This window comes from Marmota monax, unplaced genomic scaffold (assembly GCF_021218885.2).
Source record: "Marmota monax isolate L192 unplaced genomic scaffold, Marmota_monax_Labrador192_F-V1.1 WCK01_AAM20220418_F8-fsc00047, whole genome shotgun sequence".
In the NCBI taxonomy this organism is placed as follows: domain Eukaryota; kingdom Metazoa; phylum Chordata; class Mammalia; order Rodentia; family Sciuridae; genus Marmota; species Marmota monax.
In genome coordinates this window covers 2,078,408-2,103,392 of record NW_026692072.1, presented here as the reverse complement: position 1 = coordinate 2,103,392, position 24,985 = coordinate 2,078,408, and the positions used below count along the sequence as shown (strand labels likewise).

At 44.2% G+C, this 24,985-nt stretch overlaps 1 protein-coding gene across 19 annotated transcripts in view; it reads right to left on the bottom strand.

Annotated features, from left to right (window-relative positions):
- Cd44 (CD44 molecule (Indian blood group)) overlaps positions 1–24,985 on the bottom strand; it is an 83,421-nt gene that overhangs the window by 45,625 nt on the left and 12,811 nt on the right. For all 19 annotated transcript variants that reach the window (XM_058583272.1, XM_046455987.2, XM_046455974.2 and 16 more), the window contains exons 2-3: positions 4,441–4,606; positions 396–529 (exon numbers count right to left, since the gene is read on the bottom strand). In XM_058583272.1, the coding sequence (XP_058439255.1) occupies positions 396–529; positions 4,441–4,606 (300 nt within the window). The remainder of the gene's footprint in view (positions 1–395; positions 530–4,440; positions 4,607–24,985) is intronic.

Below are 24,985 nucleotides of genomic sequence, written 5' to 3'. Positions count from 1 at the left end.
CCTTGGAACAGGACAGGCTGCTCCTGCATACCTGGCTTTGCACTGGCTGCCCCTTCTGACAATGGCTTCATGCATCACTTTGATCAGGGCTCCTAAATGCACCTACTCGGTTAAAAAAAAATAAATAAAAGCATTCCTATCACTTTTTAACCTTTTATTTTACTTTGCTTTCTTTTTGAGCACTTACAGCATTCTGCGTTCATAGTAAGTATTTAATATTTATGTGTTCATTATTTGCCTCCCCAACTTAGCACCTTCTCTCTGCTGTAGAGATAGTCAGTGAGCGCCTGCTAGATGATAGAAGCTACATAAATCCCCACATATGGTGACACTGAACTGCTGTCATCCAACCATGCTGCCACAGGCCACACAGAGACGGTGCACGTAGAACCAACCTGAAGCGTTGAAGCAATACGTGTCATAGTGAGAGGTGTTGGAGGTGAGGATGTACACTCCTGTGTTGTTTGCTGCACAGATGGCATTGGGATGGATCCGGGGAATCACCACATGGCCTTGTATGAACCCGTACCTTCCACGGAAAAGCAAGAGGTTACTGGCCTGCATGGCTGCTGTGGGAATTTCATAATATCCCATCAAATGACATTTAATGCAGTGTAGCATTTCTTTCAATTCAACCCTAGGGATGTTAGAGGTTTCAACAACTGAGTTATGTGAAATCCCATAATAACATCACAGTAGAGTAAAAGAGATCAACCAGACTAACAGAAACAAAGTTATCTTATTTACAGATCCATGAACAGCCTTTACTTTTTCTTTTTCTGTTTTCTTTTTTTTTGGACCAGGGATTGAACCCAGGGATGTTTTACCACTGAACCACATCCCCAGCCCTTTTATAAATTTTATTTAAAGACAGGGTCTCACTGAGTTGCTTAGGGCCTTGCTAAGTTGCTGACACTGGCTTTGAACTCACAATCCTCCTGCCTCAGCCTCCTGAGCTGCTGAGATTACAGGCATGTGCACCATCCCCAGCTATTTTTCTTTCCAAATAAATAAAATTCATGAAAGAAAAAAAATAAGCAGTAGTTCCAAACAAAACTTGTGGTCAAGTTGGTTGGAACAAGCAGAAGGAAACTGAGTCACAGAAAAGTGATGAGAGATTCACTCTGGCACTCGATGACCATTATATTTTTCAGACAAGACCTAAGAATACCACTCCTATGATACAGGAAGGGTTGGCTCTTCCTTTCAGGGCACAGATTTCATATCTGCCTTACTTCCTCTCCACCATTCTTCTTTCCCAGCTTACCTTATTCTGGGAGTCCCTCACTTCACACTCCATTATTCTAAACATAAACCCTTGTTCATATGCCAGGTGCATAGCATATGGTCTCCTGAGGATCCTGTGCACAATTCCATTGCCAGTGGAAATAAATTGACCACCATTAAAATGAGAGAAAGAGCAATTAAGGAAGTAGGTAGCAATGGCTCATTTAGTTAGAGAACATTTCAACACAGCAAAGGGGTGGTGGTGGGAGGGGATGTTTAACCCTTCTCCCCCTTCCAAGGTGTCTCTGGAAGCATGTTATGTGCTGCTGGAGGCCCTTTCATTACAGCATGCAGTGCCCAGCCTCTTCTAGCAACATGCTAGTGGCTACATACTCATGACACAAGTTCCCCCCCCCCCCAAATAGCAAATGACTCAAAAAATGAGAACATGCCATTTTCAAGGGAGGGGATGATGGCAGCGGGAGGGCAGAGAGGGAGAAGCTAAATCCAGCAGGTTTCTGAAAATGCAGCGCTGACTAAAAGGTTCTGTGCAGATCCTTTAATCTTTCCTGCCAGGGGCAACAGCACAGAGTGCGTGGCCCTGCAAGATCCATGGAAATGTGTGTGAGTTGGAAGTTTCTAAGCACACAGAGCTCATTACGTCTATGTTGTAACGATAGCTCAGATGACTAATTCCTCCTCTGAACCAACAGACTGATTTTCCCAAAGTTTTCTTAGCTGGGGGGGGGGGAGTGTCACAATTAAATGTTAATAGGTTTTCATGTATCTGAGTGTTGCTACTGATCAGGGCGGGGCAAGTGAAAGAAGAGTAGCTGCTGAGGTTTTATTCTTACCCGTGAGACTCTGCTATCTGTCCTGTGGCAGGTGTCTGATTCAGAGCTATCTGAGTGAAATTATGGAAAGGAGTTTTGCAACACTTAATACTAGTGACAGGTGAAATGATCTATTTCTTTGGCTTGGTTTTACTTTTTTATTTTTGCTAAATAATACTCCTTGGTGAACCTACCTCCCCACTCACCCTACCGCATCATGTCACATTGACAAGGAAGTACAACACTAATGTTCTAGAACACACACTTGCTTTGTAAATTATTACTGATATTTTCTCATATCATGTTGTCTGTGATTTTTTTTTTTTTGGTACTGGGGATTGAACTCAGCGGTGCTTAACCACCGAGTCACATCCCCAGCCCTTTTTGTATTTTATTTAGAGACAGGGTCTCACTAAATTGATTAAGTTGCTGATGCTGACTTTGAACTTGCAATCCTCCTGCCTCAGCCTCCTGAGCTGCTGGGATTACAGGCATGCACCACCATGCCTGGCTATCTGTGATTTTTATGTGGTGCACTATATACAAGCTGAGGATATTAAAATTGGTGTGTGTGTGTGTGTGTGTGTGTGTGAAAGAGAGAGAGAGAGAGAGAGATGCACAAGGAGGAAAGAAATGTTCAGCAAATCAGTACAGCATACTTAACTCCCCTCTTCCCCTCAGGAAAGCTTGATCACTAAAATCTTGTCCTGGGCTCAGACTAAGGAGACCAAATCCTGACTCCTGTGCAAGCTGTGTGATTTAGGAAAAGCTGAGGAATTTACCTAAGCCTCAGTTCTTTATTCATAAAGATGGGTAGTAAAATCAATCCACAGCATGGTTTAAAGACTAAGTGGAAGATGTAGCAGGGCTCCCAGCACCTTGGCACTCCCTGATGGCCCTGACAACAAGATCTCCTCTTGGTTTCAGCATATGAGACCACCTCTCCGTCTCTCAAAAGACTTGTCTATATTTCACAGTCAAAGTGCAACTTACTAAATCCACTTTCTTAGCCTAGTGGCCTAGTCAAAGCCAAATTCAAACAATTAACCTTGGGTATCCAATAAATGGATTTTCTAATTGGTCTTCTTTCATCTCAGTTTCCGTAGGTACAGGAGAAATCTTCCTCCCTCTGCTCCTTTTACATTCTCCAGACTTAGCTCTGTATAGACACAGAGATGTCAAATACATCTGCTCTTTGTTTCAGAGTGTTACTGCTTGAGAGTACTTTCTTCCCTGATGCAAATGTTCTGCATATAATTTGTGTCCTTCAATACAACAACCACTTGCCATTTGTGGCTAGTTGAGCATTTGAAATGTAGCCAGAGTCACTCAAGTTTTCATATTTTTTAATTTTAATTAATATAAGTAGAAATCAGCACATGTGGTTAATGGCTACCATATGAGAACCTTCATAGACTAAAGATTTTCCCCTTCCATTTTAGGAAAAGAATCTCAGCTACCTCTCATGAGGTGAATGCATGACTGTACCCAAGGGCAGGGGACAGCAGCATTTAACTTACACTTAGTAGTTTTCATAAAAAGTGCTGTAGCTTGACTTTGCAAAAGCAGCCTGTGTGTATGTGTGTGCATTGAAGAGAAAGGGGACCCACTTTTCCAGAACCACAAGCTAGAGTGGAAACTTCAGAGGGTTTACTAACATTACCCTGACCTCCTGTAGTGAAATTAAACCAAACCAGGCACTCCGCTGTGGTTGTCACCATGGCTTGCTCTTTGTGTGCAACTTTGCCATAATAATTTTAAAAATAAGGCCCCTGCCTGTTGTGATTACCTTAGAACAAACGAACAAACTGATTTGAGGAAAGCTCTACAGAGCACTGGGATCCCTGAGGCATATAATGATGTATCTTAATGGAACATATGCTAAACTATTTCATGGCTATTTATTGACTTTTTCAAACCAAAGCAACATAAACACACACACACACACACACACACACATACATACACGTTTGCAAAACATGCTTTGGGCCAAGTTTGCAGGGCCAAGACTCAACCAGCCACATATTTATTTTAAACACTGTTATTTGGTTTAAGTTTTCTTGTGGTTCCGACAATGATATTGCATGCTTCTTCAAAGCCAGGAGAGCGCTGTGGAAGCACATTACCCAAGAGGATTCCAACCGATATGACCCTTCACGTCTTCCTCAGGCCTCCCTCTCTATGACTCACAAAAGTGTCTTTAGCTGACTTGAAATTCCAGTTGTCAGGCTGGTTTCACATGGACTTGGCCAAATTAATAGGTGGGGCTGACTGGTTAGGTAATAATCCATTCAGCTGCCGGGGAGGGGCCTTCGGTTCTAAGCCCCGTCCCCTGGACCCAGACCACTGGCTTTCCCAGTGGTGGGTGCTGGTCCCTTACCTGCAGGTCTCAAATCCCTTGGCTAGAGCCTGTTGCATCTGGGCCATGGTGGGCAGGGTACTGTTGAAAGCCTTGCAGAGGTCAGGTGCCTCCGTCCGAGAGATGCTGTAGCGACCGTTTTTCTCCACATGGAATACACCTGCGTAGCGGCAGGTTATATTCAGATCTGTAGGATGAAACAGAAACGTCAGTTCTTTTGCAGACTATACTTTGCATCAAAATAGATGAACAATAGGAAGCTTCATTTTAGGGAAGACTCAGGAAATATTCAAATAAACATCTCTACTGACCAGAGCCTTCAAGATTCACTCAGGCACATCAAAGGAACATTCCATAAGTTCAAATTTGAGATGAGACATGGTAAATAAAGCACATCATGCTTACGGTCCCCATTGGTTACTACCCAAAAGAGTTTTTTTTTTTTTAAAAAGCATCTGATTTAAAGTAACACAAACTCATGGAAACCTTACAAAATTGAGGAAAATAATGAAGAAAAACAAGAGTACCACTGAGAAAGCCAGAGCCTTTTGCTGTATGAACACACACCCCACATGGAACACCTATGCGTATGTATATGTACACACATATGGCTGCACAGTGGAAATAGTACTAGATACACAGTCCTATATTTGGGAATCTTGTTTCACCTTAACCTTCAGAGCATTATTGCACACTGGAGTGTGATTGTCTCCTCACCCATAACCTCCAATGCCTTCTGGCTGTACCCAGAACAAAGGTCCTCATCATGGCAAGACCAAAGCACTCTGGCTCCTGTCTCCTTCTCCAGCCTCAACATGGCTTGCTCTGCTCTAAGCATAAAGCTTTCCATCAATTCCCTCAGGTACTTTGGCTCCTTAGAACACACACCTGCTTTCCCTCTGCCGGGAAAGTTCCATCCTCAGTGATTCACATGGGTGGTTCATGTTTATCATTCAGGATTTCAACTTTATGACCCCTTCCTTTGGAGTCCTTCCCTGATCACTCTTACCAGCCCCCAGCTTCTCCCTCTCCTTCCACTGGCTTTTGGGGTCTGCATAACAACATGCTCATCCATTTGGACATTTGGCCCTTTGTCTGCCTGAAGTGACAGTCTAAAAAGCAAAGGCCTTTCACTTGTTTGCAGCTGTATCTCTAGCATCTATAACAGTGCCCAACAGAGAGCGGAGGCTCCTCAGCTATCTGTCAAATGAATGAACGACTCCTTGAAATTTCTTCAAAAACACATCTTTAATATAGCGACAGATCCATGGCCTGCTATTTGTTCCCAAGAATTAATGGCATTGAAAATGAAGCTCAAGGGGCTGGGGATGTGGCTCAAGTGGTAGCGCGCTCGCCTGGCATGCGTGCGGCCCGGGTTCGATCCTCAGCACCACATACAAACAAAGATGTTGTGTCCACCGAAAAATAAATAAATAAATATTAAAAAAAAAAAGAAAAAAAAAAAGAAAATGAAGCTCAACTGCTCTCCAGTGGGTAAATGACTGTTTAACATGAAGAATTCTGTGAGTTTTTGTAGACATTGCTCTGAAATCTCAGTCAGGAGCTGGAAATCATCCTGGTTCTGCATGATTCTGTAACAATCTCAAAAGACTTCAAAGGCCTTAATTGAAAACTCATTACTCTTTTGGAAGTCTATTATCCCCAGTCTGCATGTGAGTAAACTCCACCCAGAAAAATGAAGTCATTGGAATTGGCCTGGTGAGGTTCCATTCCTTCTGAGCACTTCCTTGAGACTCAGGGCCTGTCCTTCTCTAGGAGACAATGGACAAACGCCCAGGTGCCACGTAGGGCAGCATTCTGTTAGTTAAGACATAGAATAACAAGGTTGGCTTCAAGCCAGACTCCAGGCTTTCCCCTTGGGCAAGTCCAAAGAAAGTTGGGAAAATTCTACTTATTTATCAATAAGAAAATTGAGGTTCAGATAAATGAGTTGCCTAATAAAATGAATATTTCCATCTAGAATCATAGGCTTCTCCTGAATCCCAGTTGCTTTATCCTGCCTTTCTGAGCTGACAGCTGTGGAAGAGATCTTTCACAGCAGTATCCTTAGGTCCCCAGCTCCTTTGGGGCTGTGTTGCCTCAACTTCAGCAGAACTCTGAGAGGTGAGTTTTATGTATTATTTATGTATTATTTATAGGTGAAGAAACCAAAGCTCAGAAAAATTGAACAGCTTCCCCAAATCACCCAGCTACTAAATGTTAGAGCTAGAAAACAATCCCAGGTGTGTTTAGCACCAAATGCATGCTTTGAACTGCTTTGTGGAGGTCCTTTTATGTCACTAGACCAGCTATAGGAAAGGGAGAGGCACATGTGAATGGTTGCTTCATGATGAGAAGGATAAGGTCATTCTTATGGAGTTGCATAGGTGACAACTAACTGCTCTCCCTGCTAGAGCCGAAAAGAGGTTCCAAACTCTAGAAATCAGTGTTCAGCAAATTAAAAACAGGAGAACTATTAAAATTCTACATTATCTTTTCTTATTCTGAAAATAGTAAAAGAAATAAGAAGTGGCACTTGAAAAGACATAAGCCAACGTCAACTGTGTTTTCTTTTGTTTGTGTCATTAGGAAGTGGGTGCTTAAAGGAAAAAACATCAGGGCTGGGGTTGTGGCTCAGTGGTAGAGCACTCACCTAGCAGATACGAGACTCTGAATTCGATCCTTAGCACCACATAAAAAAAAAATGAATAAATAAAATAAAGATATTGTGTCCAACTACAACTAAAAAATAAATATTTTTAAAAAATCAGAATCAGCAAAATACAAAATATGCTCTTGTGCAGAGTGTTCCTTATCAGGTTTGATGGGTCCTCCTAGACCACTCCTGCAACACTTGGCTAATGAGGCAATGAGAATGAGGAGGAAGGAAATGCACAGGCCCTTTTGAAATACTATTTGTTTTTACTGACATTTTCACCTTGAGTCTCAGTTGGCCAATCTCACAAAGGGAACCTGTCACTCTGTAACCTTTCCGGGGCCTTTCCTTGTCCAGCATGCAAAAGAAAAACAAAACATCCCAATCAGCTTCTTGGAGGGGAGGCTGCCAGGGGAGGCCTCCGTCAGATGCCAGGAGAGACAAACTACCTGCTCCTGGCCCAGGTGGCTGCTGTCATTCCCAGGTTAAAAATAAAGTCTGAGGCTAGACAGTGGTTTGGAGCTGAATGGCAATTTCTTGCTTATCAAAATCAATTCTAGCTTGCCACCTGGCAGACAGAATATGTGAATGTAAGAGAAATCAATGCAGGCTGAGATTTTTGAGTAAAATCCCTTGAGTTCCATATGTAGCACCCGATGTAACTTTATAGACAGTACCGGCATGCATTGGGCGAGCATGCTGATATGCGTGTAAGCGAGTATGTAGGCTTGTGGCCAGCCGAGACAGGATGAAACAGAGAACCTCAACCTTCAATTCTGCAAGACTCTGAGGCTTAAACAGGGCCTGATACATTGTAGGTATCCATACAGAGCTACTGAATGCAGGAAGAAATTCTTGGCAAAGTGAAAAATCCCACAGCTTGCATTTATGTTAACTCACCAGAAGTTTCCACTCCTAACTCTGATGGCATTCAAACCTTTAGGAATTGTAAAAATGAAGTCAACTATCATGAACATTCACAGTCCCTTTCCTGTAAGTCCCTCTTGCCTTAAAAAGGGACCAAGCCTTCGGGGCTGTGTATCACACAAGCCCTGACAATTTAGGAAGATGTTCCAACAGGCTTCTTTAACACTTATGAAAACCCAAATTATCACCCTAAAGGATGTTCACAATACCAACAGCAATAATCATAGCTAATACTTATTATTCACTTATTACATACATACCAGGCACTTTTGTAAGCATTTTACAAGTACTAATTCATCTTATCCTTAAACAACCCTATGAGGTGGTCGATATTTACATCATCACTTTTCAGATACAGAAACTAAGGCACAGAGCAGGGAAGCTATTAAAAAACAAAACAAACAAACAAAAAAAACACACCTAAGTTCACAGAGGTTAATAAGAGTGGCGCCAAGACCAAATCTAACCAGCCTGAGCTCCAGGTGCCCACAAACTTTGCCACTGCCCACTCCTCTAACCTTGAGCTAGGCCATTTTTTTAAAAAACCCTGACCTCACCAAGGCATAGCTGACAATAGTCCCAAGACTTAAGTAGCATTAAAGTAAGGGTAACATTTGAGCCTCATGGATCACAGAACACCTCTGGATAGGGTGGCAGTGTCCACGGCAATGGTGCGAGCCATGCTGCCAACACGGCAAGAAGGACTCCTGAGATATTTTCATGTGTCTTCTGAGAAACAAAGAGTGGATTCAGGATCCACTCTGACTCAAGAAATGAATGTTAAGTGGCTGATTGCATCTCTCCAACAAGCCTCTGCAACTGGAAATAAAGTTAGGTTTTCCATTGAACCCTCTAGTCTCCAATAAATCTTTTGTATCATGTAAGGAATAAACTGTCCCAAGCCCCCCTTCCTCCACACACACTCTGAGAGATGGAATAGGCCCAATGGAAAACATTGACTCTTTGAGGCCACTTTCAGATTCAGAGGGAAGGCTCCACAATGACACCCAACCTGCAGAATGCTCATTACAAGGAGTCTCATCCACCCAGGTGGGCTTGTGACCTGTCAGGAAGACCAAGGGAAGGAGCTCTTCCAGACTCCACAGCCTATAGAGCCCAATTCCAGCACTGAACCCACTGAGGGTTGATGGTTCAGTTTACTTGGGACCTGGCCAAAGCTGCTTTGGGCTCAGATCTTTCCTTCACAGCTAGTTTGTTACGTAACGCCTCAGATGCTCAGCCTCCTCTTTGATGGAATGACAATACCAACCTCTCAGTGTTTGAGGGACTATTTCGTGACATATGTCAAACACTTGATATGGGGCTTGGCACTTAATAAACAGAGCCAATGGATATTGCAACTTATTATCTGCCTTAAGTACTTTAGCTAACTCAAATATCATAAAAATTCTATGAGGTAGGCACTACTCTCAAATCCATTTTTAGGAAAGGAGGAAATTGAGCCCCAAAGTGGTAAAGTAAATCGTCCCAAAGTCATCCAAGTGGGAGAGCTGGAACTCTATCCTGGCTCCTGTTTAAATTTATCATCACTTGATAAGCCACAGATGACCAGTAACACCACTAATCTTATACATAGCTTCCCCTAAGCTTCAGAACAAGAAAAATAAATCTCACTAATAAAATCACCCACACACATTTCAAAACTTTGCCTACATTGTGGAGCCTGTGAGAAATAGGCTTCTTGGTCCCGTCTAGTCATTTCCCAAGTGGTAGAAAATCACAAGCAACATCTTCGAGGAGGAAATAATTATTGTGTAATTTTCACTCAGGTTGCTATTATCTACATCTTTCCAAACTTGCTTAAGAAGCAAGTGGAAGTATTCACACAGCTAGAGAGTGACAGAGCTGGGTGACAAGAGGTGTTCCACCTGGAATCCAGAGGCTGGTCTTCAAGGGCTCTGTGAACCCGTGAGACTGTGTGTAAGACTGGGTGTGTGTGAACTCATGGGCACAGGTGATTTGATGGCGTACTGTCCCTGGGTCTCAGGAGTTTCTCAAAGAAGTCTGTGACGGAACCCAGTAAAAGAGTATAACAAATTGTTATCTTTGGTCATCAGGAATTCAAGGATTCTGGAATTTTGCAAATCCCTGCGGGCTTCACAACAGCTAGGACTATCTCTCTCTTCCTACCGTTATCTACCCAGTACTCCATATAGCTGTCTGGGGCAAGCAAATGAGAACAAATGAATGAATAGATGAGTGAGTGAATGAATGAATATGAATGAATGCCCCACCCCTGCCCCCGCCACAAACACACAGGACAAGCAGACTTAGGAGGCAAAGAAGGATGCCTCTCTGGTCCCTTCCCTACATATATCTAGTGCAAGCCCTATGAAGACCTCAGGAAGAAGACATGCCACCATACTGTGCCCAAAGAGAGAAGGTGACTTCTCCAAACCTCACTTCTCTTAGTAGTCCTAAATGAAGGATTTTTTTCTCTAAGGAGTCAACCAAATGTGCCTGGTCCCTGTCTGTCATCTCCACAGGAGGGATGAGGTAGAATTAGGTATCTTCCTCCTAATTTGGTTGTGGAATCAGCTCTGTGTGTGGAGATGAGGTGTTGCTTTATTTTGAAGGTGAGAGTCAGACCCGTTCTGGCGACTCAATGACTTGTCTAATTCCCATGCTCACTTATCACAGACCAGGAGTGATAACATCAGTAGGTGTAGACATTATCTACTCTGGTTTGAAAGTTTTCAACATTTTACACTAAATAACTCATTTTATTCCCGTGAAGACATAGTGGGCACTTTTATTATCTCCATTTTTCTTTTGAGTTAACCTATTCATGGAGAAGTCACAAGTTAGGTCCCTGGTAGAGTCGGGTTTCAGACCAGGCTGGTCTGGCTGATCCCTTCATAAGTGTTCAATGGCAGCTCATGCATGGGACAGATTCTAAAACTAGAAGAACCCCACCTATTCTCCACGTGGTTTTTAAAGTGTTGGGAGGTGATCATTAAAAGAGAGCTCAAGAGAGAACAACTTGAGCTTATTGAATATCATTTAAAAACAGACTTCCCTTGATTCTGGATCATAAGGCTTCAAGGGCAGGGCCTTCGCCCCAGGGCCTGGTGAGGCATCAGTGGAAAACAACTTCACTAACGGAACGTCCACCCTCTCCCAGGGGGAGAAGTTCTACAGTCCTATGTTCACTGGCTTTCCCGACAGTAAGTCAGCTACCTTGCTCTGTTCCTGCCCTTTGCCCTTCCCATGGTGTCTTTGGGAATTGAGAGTCCAATCCTAGCTACAGCCCTCAAGCCACTTGCCATTTACAGCCTAAGTGCTCTAGTCACAGTCAGGCAGAGCTATGGGGAGAGGACCCTGGGATTCAGAGTGAGCCCAGCGCTGGGTTGCCACACCATGTTACCCTTGTGACATTTTGAGATGTCTACTGCCCAACCCAAAGGTCTAGACAGATCAAGTTTACGCTCCAGGCTGATCGAGCTGGAACCTGGCACCCAACTTTAGGCTGACTGCATCCAACTTGATGGGACTCCTGGGAGTCAAGCCACACCAACCTCTTGGGCAGTGGCAGCCCCAGGCACTGGTGAGCTCGCCACATTTTTCACTTTTATAGGAGTGATCATTAAAAAGCCAGGATTCTGTTTCTGTCTTCTGATTTGTTGAACTTGTGTCCAAAATGGAAGATGATGCAACTCAGAAACCTAAGTGAGCTGATTCTGATTAGACGTGGGGAGGGAAAGGGCCAAATATGTTTTAAAGCATTATTGCTACTTAGATCTTCCATGTTTAGAGCCAGGAAGAACAATAGAGAGACAAGAGAAAATTAAATCAAGAATGACTGAGCATGGTTTCCCACATAGTTATGAGAAAAGCAGAACCTCAGGGGACCATAACTGCAGACTCCTGACTCCTTGCCAGGGCTCTTGCCACCAAAATCTCTGTTATAAGAGGTTCGAGCAAGTTGATCCCAATAAAGCCACAGCCCTGCTGTCTTAACAGGACATGAAGAAGTCTTTCTGTTCTTCATCTGTTTGATGTCTTCAAAGTCCAGAGGTCTCCCTCTGGGAATCTTTTGACTCTTTCAAGCTATTACAGCCCCTGCTGCCACCCAGGCCTGCCAGTCCAGGAGGCTGGCAGCCTTTCTGCTGCCTCCATGTCACTTGCTCCCATCTCCTGACGCCCATGTGATGGGCACTTAGTGAAAGGAGATATTGTTCAGCATCTGCTTCCAAATGAGGCCAAAATCACACTTGGTGGCCGAGTCGCCTTTGGCTGTCCAGTGCAGACCATGAGTCTCGAGTGACTCAGTCTCTCCCGGAATTGCCCTGGAGGTGGATGAGGGTTTTAATGAGCAGAGAAAACAGTCATACACAATCATACCAGGGGAATTTCCTCCAGAATGTGTTCTGGGTTGCTTTCAACTGAGCCATTCATCTCCTGGTACTTAGAGAAGAAAGTCGCCCCAACTTCTTGGCTAAAGCCCCAGGTCTCTTGGCCTCTTGTCTGTGGAGCACGGAAACTGTTGTGGCAGCCAAATCTGTACGGGTAGGGCCCACCATATCTCCACTCTATCAGAGAACTTTCCAAAGGGTTCTCTCAACTGTTTCCCTAGTGTTCCCCTAGCTCTTCAGCCAAGGCCTCCACAGAACCAAACTAACACATAATCTAGAAAAATATTGGGTTGCTTTCCTCGCCTCAAGTGCAATTATGGGACTTGGATACTGAAAGCCTGCTGAGGTCCCCACTCCTGAGCCTGAGTCCACAGTCTTCCCGGCAAAGGACATTAGGTGCCCTGAATGGTTGCCTCCGTGCACAAGAATTCTGTAAGGCTAAGTGGTCCTTACAGAGCAAATCTCCAGGAAGACAGATGACAGAAAGAAACCACAGTGTGTACCTTGTGTGTTGCCATGGCAATCAGGAAATCCACTGTCGTCAAAACCTTTGTTTTCTTCTTTTTTGGATCTTATTGATTTAGCAAATTGACTAGCACAAACCCAGGATGTGGTCAATAATCTCAGAAGGCATCTCAGGGACCACATAGGGGTTTTCCTGTTCTACATAGAAAAAGGATCGTTCCCCTTTTTTATAATTATATATATTTTTTTCTGGGTAGTTACAGCAACTGCCACATCATCTAATTTGTATCCAGTTTCTTTTCAGGTCTGCAGCCAGAACTTTAAAGAAATAGTTAACTTTAGATGGAGAGAAGTACCTTGTGAGAGTCGAGAAAAAGGAGAAACTATTACTCACAGGTAATAACTGCATTTCAGGGGTGATTAATAGGTCACCGACGTGCTGATGAGCCAGGGGCTCTATCTGGGAGTAGGATGCACTGATTCTAGCCTAAATCCTGTTAATTATAATCTACATGACCTCGAGTAACTCACAGTAGCTCCTCTGGGCACACCTAATCTTCCTGCCTCCCAGGATGAAATAAGAAGTTAGGAAATCCTTGGAGCTTGTAGGAAAAAATGGGGAGGGTAACTATGCATGCTTGGGACAGTATGAAATCTCAGAAAGCTTCTCAAAAATCACATATGAATTGAGACCCATTTAAGTCTCACCCTCTGCTGAATGGAACGGATCAAAGTGTGGCAGATAGTCTTGCCATGTCGGAGTTTCCTTTGCCAATTATGAAGCACTTTCATACCCAAAAGAAGCCTTATAAAATCCAGAGAGTAGAAGCAACGGACTCATTTTACAAATGGAAAAATAGGATTAGGAGACTTAATGTCTTACAGAGTTTGAAGAACCCAGGTGTCAATGCAGATTCCCCAGGTCCCCTGGGTTTCCCCATTACCTCCTGGGGCTGCTGCCCTTTTGCCTTGGTTTGTCCACAGGCTAAAGGGAGCAGTAACTGCACTCAGAGAGGACAGTGACAGTTTTCAGACTTTCTTCCCCTCCCCACCATGATGTATCCGGCAGAACTACATGATGTATCAGGCTGATCCACCAGCTACTCATTCTCCCCCAGTGCCCACATTACCCACCGAGGTCTGGCTATTCCCTAGGATGCAACATGGACCAATCTAGAAATCAGTGCAGTAGGGACCAATCATAGCCATGATGATGATTATCAGGAAGTCCTGCAATGCACCAGGAGGGTCAGTCACCCATGTCATGGCTATGAAAAGAGATGGTCAAGCAATTTAATTTGTACAGGGTCCTATGGTCAAAGGTAGCAGCTCACAGGAAATGCATCCTGCAAACATGCTGTGGGGGTGATGTAGGCTTAGCATTATTATTTTTATATTTTTCCTCACCATATCAGCATAAAAATACTTTGCAACTTACAGTTATAAAGATAAAGATTATCCTTTGTTCACTGGGCAGAGAGGAGAGAGCCAAGTCTGAATTTCCAATCTACTCTATGGGAACTAGACCTGGGTGAACAGTGGGCTTGACAAGATTTATAGAATCAGAAACTCAAGTGAGCCATTTGTCCTTTAAGACAGAGCTACGCCATTGGAGGGGAGAAAGGCCACCCCTAGTTCCCACAGAGCCCAGCTTTATCACACAGTCCACAGCATCTCCAATCTCAATTGTCTTTCCTCTTGCCTTTCTTTTAGTCTCTTTTCCAGTGAGAAAGAGAGGATTCTGGAATGTATGGAGCTGCTCCTGTGTGGCAATGTGGTCCAGGCATCTAACCAGATGTTATTCCACATAATTCTCAGAGCAGCCTTGAGAGACCCAATTATCATTCCCACTTCACAGACGAACTGAGTGAGGTTCACAGCACAACTGGCCCAGGATCCCACTAGGAAAGTGGCCAAAGGCAGGAGTCAGACTCCAGAACGACACACGATCTCTGACAGGAGTCAGTCAAGACTTGGTTTATCAAAGCCACAGCTGTCTGCTTGGCAAGCACAGAAGCTCACACTGGGGACTTGAAATCTAAGAGACCTACAGGGCAAAAGGTATGATTGGGACACTGGGGTCCTGACAGCTCCTACAGTGAGCCCTGGCTCGGTTTCTTAGTCACATTAATACTAATGGAGCATCAACTATGCATCAGGCTCTCGGCAAGGGACACCTCATATTATCTAATTCAAACCCCATAATAGTTGTATGAGGTAAACACGATTCTATCACTAATTCTTTTTACAAGTGACAAAACTGAGGCTGAGAGAGGCTAAGAAAACTGTCCAAAGTTGCACTGTAGGGGGTCAGGAGACTCCCCCCTTCCTTTTTAGCCACTACATGTCAACACCTCTATTAACTGCTGCAATTTGAACAGTGTTGAGTTAATATTCCAATAACAGACAATACAACTGATTACTACCTTCTCCTTCCAGCGGGTAGCTAAGGGACCAAAAGAGATAGGGAGACTTTCCTAGAAAATGTCAGCCCTGCATTGGGACTTGAGGCCTGTGCCCAAATAGGGTTGACTCTCTAGGGACCTAGATAAGAGCTTGATGAATGGATTGGATTTCTGTCTGGCTGGGGTAGTGGACCAGTCAACGTCTCTGCTCTTCTCATGACAGACGGGATCTAGTTCAGATATTCCTCAGACTGATGCTTTTTAAGCCTCTACCCCCCACTTCCATCACTTCAACTTATAGGTAGGACAATATCAGTCATTCTCCATTGGGTACTAGATGCCTATCATCCAAGTGGCCTCTTTGCCTATCACTCAAAAAGGCTCATCCTAACGCAAGTGAAATAACTTTTTATAGAAATAACCACGATTTCGTTTCAGGTTATAAGAAAACTAAGTCATTCATAAACCTTGACACTGGGTTGCCAATAGGACTTTATCTATAGTTTACTGATAACCAATTCTGAGTTACAGATGGGTTAAAAAAGAACAAAATTCATGTTTTTGGGTTATCCCTTTTCCTCTTCAATTATGTCAATGGGGAAGTGATGTGGCTACAAAAATATTTACTTGACTTGCAACAACAGAGCATTTCAAGTGGCTAAGTGGAGTTCTAGATTTTCATTGATTCTGAACTTGGAAGCTCAGAAAGTGCCAGGTGATATTTTAATAACCCAATCTTTCACTTCTCATTTTCTGTCAAGTGCTTCAGTGAACAGGTATATGTGTGTGTGTGTGTGTGTGTGCGCGCGCGCATGCAGCACATATATACATGTGTGCACACACATGAGAAGCAAGAGCTCTGTTCCCAGTGCAATGACTCTGCTGTTGCTCGTTGCTCAGCTGTTTTCGAGAGATACACAAACATTTCAAAGCAGGAGAGCCTGGATTGTGGGAATAGTTCAAAAATCTGGGCCAAAAGATTTCCAGGATTAGTACAGTTCCAATTGCCCTGTGCACGAAGAGCATGTAATTCATACCTCTTCCTGAGCTTTCAATCTGTGACATCCTATCTGTAACAGCAGATGCCAGTCTCAAATGCCAAGCTTCAGAGAACTTGTTGCTGACAAGCTTTTAAATACAGCTCTAGTTATTGGGTTTGGACCAAAGTCTTTACCGTTTATTGCATGCTCAGCTCGAGTGGGTCAAACATAACTTCCTGATTTTAAGGAACATGACTTCAAATGATCCTTCTATGAAGCTCTTGAAGAAAATAAGGTGTTGATTTGCCTTCAAATAAATGGCCATGAACATGACAAGGGACCACACCCAGTAATGGCTCATTCTTTCACCACACTGGAACTGAGTTCTAGAAATCTCTGGGTGAGGACAAATGGGCTTCTTCCTGTGAAATCTGTGCCTCCAGAAGCATCAGGAGCCCACTAGGCGTGGTGTAAGGTGTCAAGTCACACCATCTTCCATATGTGTGCTATGAGCCAGCTATGACCCTAGATGCTGGGGACACAGATACCATCCCTGCCCTCAAAGGGCGAGGACATAGACAGTAAACAGACAAGTGGCCAATCTGTGAATGAGGTCATTTCTGGTACTGATGTGACAGAGAATGACACGGACTGCATGGATAGGTGGTCAGTGTGGTCTGATGCTCACTCTTCTGGGAAATTAAGGGCATATTTTATTTATTTATTATGGGGTTTTGGGTGGATCAGGTATCTGGTAAAAGGAGCCCCGCCCCCATACACAGATTAAATGAGATTTGGAAGTCACCTTTGCCTTGCACATAAAGAGATGTCCTTGGAGTTTGAGCTCAGCAGGGTAGACAAGCAAGAATTGGAAATAAAAGACTATGACAACTAAATGGACTGACCTTGGGGACAAGAGTTTCATTTGAATCATATGCTGAGTACAGTGAGTGAAAGGAGGGCTGTGTCTGCCCATTCTGGTCTTAGCCTGAAAGTCAAGGCTATTCCATTCAGGCAGAGAGTTCCCAAAGAGCCCAACAGGGTGAAACTGTGATGTGTCACTCCCAAGCCCTCTAAAGCCTTCCAAGGACCTCTTGGGCCCTGGGCATCTGTGCCATTCAGTTTTTCACAGTAACTGGCGACTGCAGTGTTACCTGCATGGTATTTATTGTGAGATCATAACGTCTGAGGTCGTCTTTGGAAAGATGGGTCCTAGACTCAGCTCTGGGATGTTAAGCATGCCGTGATTTCTTAGCCTTTAAGTTTCAGTTTCTTCATCGGGAAAGGGAAAGTAATGCCTTTCTCTCCTGGGTTGCTTTAAGGATTAAATGAAGAAATGCATCTAAAGCCCTTGGCAAAGTATCTGAATCTTAGAAAAGCACTTGGTACTTGATAGCTATTAGCCAACCATCTCAAAGATTAAAGGGTACTCAAGGCAGCCTGGATGGGGAGTGCCTCTCAGGCTAACTTAATTCTTGATTAACTGGTTGGTTGCTTACTGTATCCTTGGTAACAGCCCTTGGAGACCTCTAGCACTCCAGCTAACTAGGATTCAGGAGCCTAACTTTCCAGATGAGTCTATATAATATGTGAAAGAGACAGATTGATAGAGACAATACGACAAATTAGAGGGAGATGCATAAAACGTCTACCTATAAAACTCAAGGAAAGACCTGCCACAAGTGGATTTAACCCATGGAACTAAAGCAGGTCCCCTTGGGACCAAGACTTATTCACCTTCACATCCCAGAGTCCCACACACAGTATGATACCCAATAAATGTCTTTTTTTTTTAAGTGGGAAAAATATTAATTTGAAATTCCAGTGGCATGGGGTTTGGTACCAAGCTGCTTACTGAGAAGCTGCAAGCACTTGGAGAAGTCATTTCGCCTCCCTGGGTCTCAGTTTCTTCATCAGACAAGCCAGCGGTTGGATTTGATGGCCTCTAGGTCTCAACCTACCTCCCTGCCTCTGAGAGAAGCCTGTGTTTCCTCCTAACTTACCCTCGAAATACTACAGGAACCCAAATGGCTCCCTCTTACCCGTGGGACAGTGGCATTTCACTGTATCGAGGTGGCTATGGCACAGAGGATAGCCAGGCAGGGTATTCTGGCCAGTAAAAAGAAAGAATAGACGAAACGAGAGAGAGAGAGCGCGCCTTGCTCTCAGATGACACCAAACAAAGCTTCTGAGCACAGAGGCCTACTGCTGGCCTCCTGGATGCTGGAGGGAACGAATGGTTTCTATTAAGAGGCGGGCACACAGTGACTGATTTCCTTAGAGAGGCTCTTTCTCAATTACTGCAAACATCACCAGTGCTCCTTGTGGTGCATTTCAGCATTTTGGGCCAATTCAAAGCATTCTTCCTTCCTGAGACAGTCCTCAGGCGCTGCTGAGCAGATGGCCCCTCCAATGGCTCCCTGATCTTTGGTGGTCTTGGAGGCCCCACAGCCCTGGGAAGAGTCTGGAGAGGGAAGTTCCCATCACCTCCTATCCCAAAGACGCTGACCAGTTTACATTATGTCAAGTCTCTTAATTCTCTAGGAGCCAAGAAAAAGAAAATCAAAATTCTTAGAAAAAGAGATCCTTAAGTTTTCAAGGCCTCCAAGTTCTGGGATTGAAAGATGAGTTTTAGCCCCATAAAGCTGAGTAGGAACTTGTAGTGTAATGTTAACAGGGAGAAGGTCACCCTGAATTCAATTCCAGGCCTGTACACAAGAGCTGAGCCATCTGAGGCAAGCACTTCCCCTCTATGAGCCTAAGTAGCTCAGCCTGTAAAAGTGGCTTGTATGAAATTCAGTCACTCATCCATTCCAGATATATTTGCTCAAAAAGAAGTGAAAAGGAGTTAGATAATATATGTTAAGAATCAGTATGCAGTAGGCATCATAGCAGGTACTCCATAGATGTCAATCTTTTCCTTCTCCCACCAGAAGATAAAACTTTGAGCAACCAGCCTTAGCGCTCCCAAATACTGAGAGGACCCTTAGGTTCTAAATTTATAATATATTTATGCCATCAAAAATCACTTACACTTTGACTATCTGCTATTTCGTGCCAAGCAACAGCCTAAAGCCACACTCATGAAATTAAAAGCAAGATGAGAACCTGCCTTAGATGCAAACACTCCCATTAAAAAGTGCAAAAGTCTTACTCACTTCAGAGGTGTGGCCTAGAGTGGTCGGACCCTCCTTCCTCTAGAGGGGAGCAGAACTAAGCAGTTAAAGAAAAATGAAGTGTTCTTGGAGATAAGAGAACTGAACTACCTAATGATTGACAGGACTTTTAGGTACTCAGAAGTGGCCCCCTCCCCATGGGCAACCCACAGATTCCAAGCTGGGGCTCTAGGGGAGGAAGTAGGTTCCGGAAAAGTCCAGAATTCCCAGTATGAGAAGGAAGCTACCAAGTTAAACCACCTCTAAGGGCTCTTCTGTCTTCTGAGGCCGGGGAGAGCACTGTCAAGAAACACCTCCTCCCCAGAGGGAGGAAACTGCTATCTCCTCCTCCAGCCCCACCACCAACTGCCAAGACAGAAGGCAGGAAAGGCTTGATCCTGCTGAGACAAGCAGCCTGGGAGGTTGACTGTAATTGTGCAAGTAAAGACAGGACCTGGAGTGTGCGCCTTCATCTGCCTTCACCAGCTCCAGCAAAGCTTCCTGGAACATCCCGGCCTACCTTATCTGCTCTGCAGCAGTGGTTCCAGTAAGCACATGTGTGTGTCAGCACTCTGGGGTGCCCGCCCCAACAAATTAAAGGAGATTTTATTAGCAAACGTTATGCCCAGAAACAGAACGGAAATCTGTCAAAGGCAGCTGGAAGCCTTCTCAAGTGTGGCGGGAGCACAGTCAGGGGTGAATGGTGAAGGGAGAGGCCTATGATTGTTATGATCATAACAACCATCATAATTATTACTGTTGAGTGCTTATTCCCTGCCAGAAATTCTATCAAGGGCTTCATGGACCCCCTCACATCAGTCCTAATACGATCCTAAGCTATAGGTACTATAATTCTGTTTTAAAGATGAGAAAATCAGGGCACTGAGCAGGTAAATGAATTGCTTAAAGAGACATAATTGTTGAGTGACAGCACTCGAATGTGGCTGTCACTACAGGGTCCACAGTGCTTTCTGAGCACCCAGGACATCAGAGGATCGCCAATAGCCCAGAGACTCAACTATGTAGGCTGGAGTAATTGTGCTCAGTTCTAGCCTTTAGAAGAAGATAGAGACCTGGTTTTGAAACACTGTTTCCTGTGCCTGTTTAAAGAGGGGCCTGTTTCCTGACCATATCCCAGGAGGTCTGGAAAGCTCTTTGGGGGAAGAAACCAGGTGGGTTTTTCAAAGTTTTCAACAATGCAAGCAATGCGGAACACAAAAGTGGCTGTTGACTTTAACCATCCAAACAATAAAAAAACAGAAAGCTCCAACAGGCTTCAAAAGGATGGAGGAGCCTGTGAGCTACCTGATGGTGCTTGTTGGAAGGGAGAAGGAGCTGCCACATGTCCCAGGAGGGACCTGCAGGGAGCTCCTCTCTCGGCCCCCAGTAAAGAAGGAGCCTGGTTTGCTTCCCTGAACCTTGTCTCAACTTTCTCCTTTCGAAACAGAGTTTCCCCCTTGTCCTTTACATCCATCCTACGTGATGAGATGTTGCATGTATTCGGCTTCCCTTGTGGGGCCCTTGCGGGAAGCCATGGGAGACGCTATTCTTAGACAGTGCCACTTAACAAAGCTGGCGAGAGAAGTGGGGAGGCACACAGCCCGGAGGAAGAAGGAGGAGAGAGAGGTGGCCTGCTGGCTGGCCCTCCCTCGCTCTTTACACACTTGTCTCTTATTGCAATAGGAATAAATAGAAGAGAGATGATGGAGAAATGGGTAATAGAGATGATAGAGATAGATAATAGATGATAGAGATTAATAGATATAAAGTTATTTATTGGGGGGGGGTTACCAGGGACTGAACTCAGGGCACTCAACCACTGAGCCACATCCCCAGCCCTATTTTGTATTATTTAGAGACAGGGTCTCACTGAATTGCTTAGTGCCTTGCTGTTGCTGAGGCTGGCTTTGAAATTTTGATCCTCCTGCCTCAGCCTCCTGAGCTGCTGGGATTACAGGCAAGGGCCACTGCACCTGGCCGATCAAGTTATTATTAAAAGTTGAATTTGGAACCCCTAACCTGAATCCATCATGGTAAAACACAATCTCACCCAAACCTCCCCAACACTGAAGTGGATACAGGCCTTCCAAAAGAGAACCCCAATTCCAACCTTGTTCATTCAGCAAGGTTCTGTCCAGTGCCTCCATGTGCTGGACATGTGCTAGTAGGACCAGGGCTTCAGATAAGGCAGACAAGGTCACGGTAACATAAAGTTACAGTTCAGTGGGGAAGACAGATGTTAAACAAGTCAACCCCACAGCACGACAAGTATTCTAGCAGAAATGCCTGCTGCAGTAGAAAGCTTCTTATAATCGGAAGCCTTTCCTCTCCAGGGCCCTTGCTGTCCCCGTGGGAAGCCTCCCTTAGGAAATGCACTACAGCTTAGGACTGAAGGGTGGATTTAGAACTAGCTGGCCAGGCTAATGCTCAACAAGGCTCCCAGTCTGGAAATTCAGCCTCAAAATAAAGCATAAGTCATTTTGGCTTAATAGAATCCATTTCTTCTAGCTCTTCATGGTTAGATACTAAGAAGAACTGGCTTCCTTCCTGTGCAAGAAACAACCACATCTGTGAGAACCATCTTTAAACACATGTGAATAGAGTCATCATAAATCCTTTAACTTTGTTTAAGTGTTAAAAAAAAGTGAAAATCACAAAAAAAAATTCCTGAAGGCCTCCCCCAGGATGTTACATTCATGTGCTAAGTGTATAGAAGCTGGGGACTGGCCCAGAAAACCCTCCTGTTAATTTTTGGGTGTGTTAAAAGGCCGAGATGTTGGACTCTTTGAGTTTTGAACTCAAAGAAACTATTAGGAAGGATTCTGCCTTTGAAAGACCAATTAATCCAAAATTCAATAGCCAATTCCAGACTCCTAAAAACCAAATAAGATCCACGGGGAGCCAATGTTGTGTGGTGACATGAACATCAGCTCTGGGGTTCAAATCTCCAATCTGTCCTAATTAGCTATGACCTTGACTTGTAATGACCTTGGGAAAGTCATTAAGTTTCCCTCCCATACAAAAGAATGATAATGCCAACCACAAAATTAATGTAAAGACCAGATTAGATAATGGAGCAGAAAACACTTCACACCCATTAAAACACTCCAGTAGAAAAGTGTAATAGAAAAGGGAAGGCAGCCATATCTCTTGGGGGTCCTCATTTCATAATTTACAGGATGAGATGCTCATCCAAGGCCATGGTGATTGGTTGTTAATGGATCATAATAGTAGTCCTGGGGTGTGGTGCTATTCCAACAGTGCTGAAATGGCCTATTAAATACTGAGTTTCTAATAATAAAGTGCTCAAGTATGCAAAAGATAGACTATTGTTTGGAATTATAACAAACTTAAGGTTATTTCCTGAAGTTATTTCCTTTTATGGGAGAAAAGAAAGGATAAAGTTGTGACTACTATGACTGAGAATAAGCCAAAGACCATGTAAGCCTCAAATTATATTGTGTCTCCATGTGGATTCTATCCATTAAGTGTGTCTTCTCAGAAAAAAAGAAGTGGAGGATGTGGCTCAGGAAAGCAAGAACTTAGTTGTACCTTTTTTCTTTGGCCCAGATAGAGTTTCAAACCACAACTCCACCAAGTGGCTCTTACTGACTCTAATGCACATTGTTATCACTGCAACATGGTTTTCTTCTGACTAACCCAACTTTTGTCTGGAAACCCTCAACTTGTGCTTTGGGGGCGGGGGGCGGGGGAGAAGCCCAGACTCCTAGCTCCAGTGGACAGTTTATGATTGACCTTGGTCAAGCATTAAGGTCCAGTTTCTCCTCATCAGGGACTAGTTAGAGAATGTGATCCCACTTGTCCAATAAGAAGTAAATAGAAGTCAATCAAGCACTTCTGGAAAAACCATTCCTCCAATATCAATATCAATATCACTGAACTCCCGGAATGGTCTTATCCCAGACTTCTTGTTGTGGAAGATAATACTTTAGGAGAGCTGATTGCTCTGTTACTTACACTGCACTGATAGCTGCAAACCAAGACCCAAAGGATAGCAATCTCATAGTTTGATGCATAGATGGATCGCAGCTTCTCTTTAGTCATGGGAGTTATAACCCTCACTCTCCTATCCAAGAAAGTATATCTGACTCAATGTGGTGAGACAGATATTTGTGCCGTTAGTGGGGGATAACCTTGAATCTGTTCTCACTTACCAGACACAGTTGTTGACCATTGATCATTTGGATTAGTTGTTGCCTACACTCTACCAACTGTTACATATCTTTATCATTAACTGTGCATACATTTGACAGGATCTTAAATAATGCCACATCCGTATCACTGTTTTGAAAGAATCTGCTCTTGTCATCTCCCAAGAAGTCACCAGCAGCAAAGGAGATAAAACTCGGAGGCCCTTTTAGCCAGATGCTGAACATCCATATCCCAGAGTTCCTGCCTTTCCTCCTGCCTGGACACACGAGATGCACCTGCAGAGCCACCAGAAGTCATTCTGCAACACCCTCCCCCTGCACACATATGCTAAGTAAACCCTGGTTCCAAGCTTCAGCTACAAGACCAAGAAAGTGTCAAGCAAATGGATGAGATTTAACCCTAAGCCAAAATTTAACACTCAAGATCCTAAGTCAGTTAGGACACGCTCCCCTTTCCCTGCCTAAAATGACTTCCAAACCACATGGCCCCCCTTTTCTCTCTTTCTCTAGAATTTGGGTTCCTATGCTCTTCCACCATCTGCTTCTAAAATCCGGAGTCGGCTTGGAGGGTCCCATGGTTCTCAACTCATCGTTGTCTGTTGCAGAGCAGATAGGGCAAACCAGTAGCAGAATTTTTGAGGAGTGAAACTTTGTTTTTCTTGCTTTCTTACTCAGAGGACCCAATTGTGAGGCAGTCAGGAGAGGGGACAGTCTAGTTAGAGCTGCCGTGGGAAGCTTTGATCCCATCCTCAAACTGAGAGTTGAAAGGGTTCTGGGAAATCCAACAAGTGGGGTCCTCCAGGAACTATGGGGACCCGGCAAACACAGTTGATGCTCTTCACCCCGAGGTTCCAAGAGGCCCGGATTGGATGGGATCTCCCTGTTACATGCTTTCACAAGATCTTGTGTTTCTCCTTCACAACACTTACACAGTATAATTAAATAGGGCTTATTAGCTGTTTACGGTCTGTCTCGGCCATGGACTGTAAGCTTATCACGGAAGTGGCCGTGCCTCTCTGGTTTCAAGTTGTACCCCAATGCCTAGCAGAGCAGAACAGACACTGGTGTTCCATCCACGCACGTTGAGTGAAAAACAGAATCATTTGAAAACCCCTGGTTGTTGATCCAACTCATAGAACTGCTCAGAGAGGCTGAGCAGAACCCAGTCCAGGTTGCTCTTGGGCCCTTTGGATCCAAAGGTTCATTAAGGCAAAAAGGATCAAAACAAATACCAAATAAGGACATGCAAGATAGTCACAGGAAACCAGGTCCAGCGCTGGGAGGGCTCCAGCGGAGGGGAATCACCTCACCGTTTCCCATTGTGTCACCAACACAGTTCATTGAGTCTTCCTCTGTTTGTGAACTTCAGGTCTCCTTGGGGGAAGTTTCAGCCCATTGTCCTCTTGCTCAATGCCCTCTCCTCTGTCATT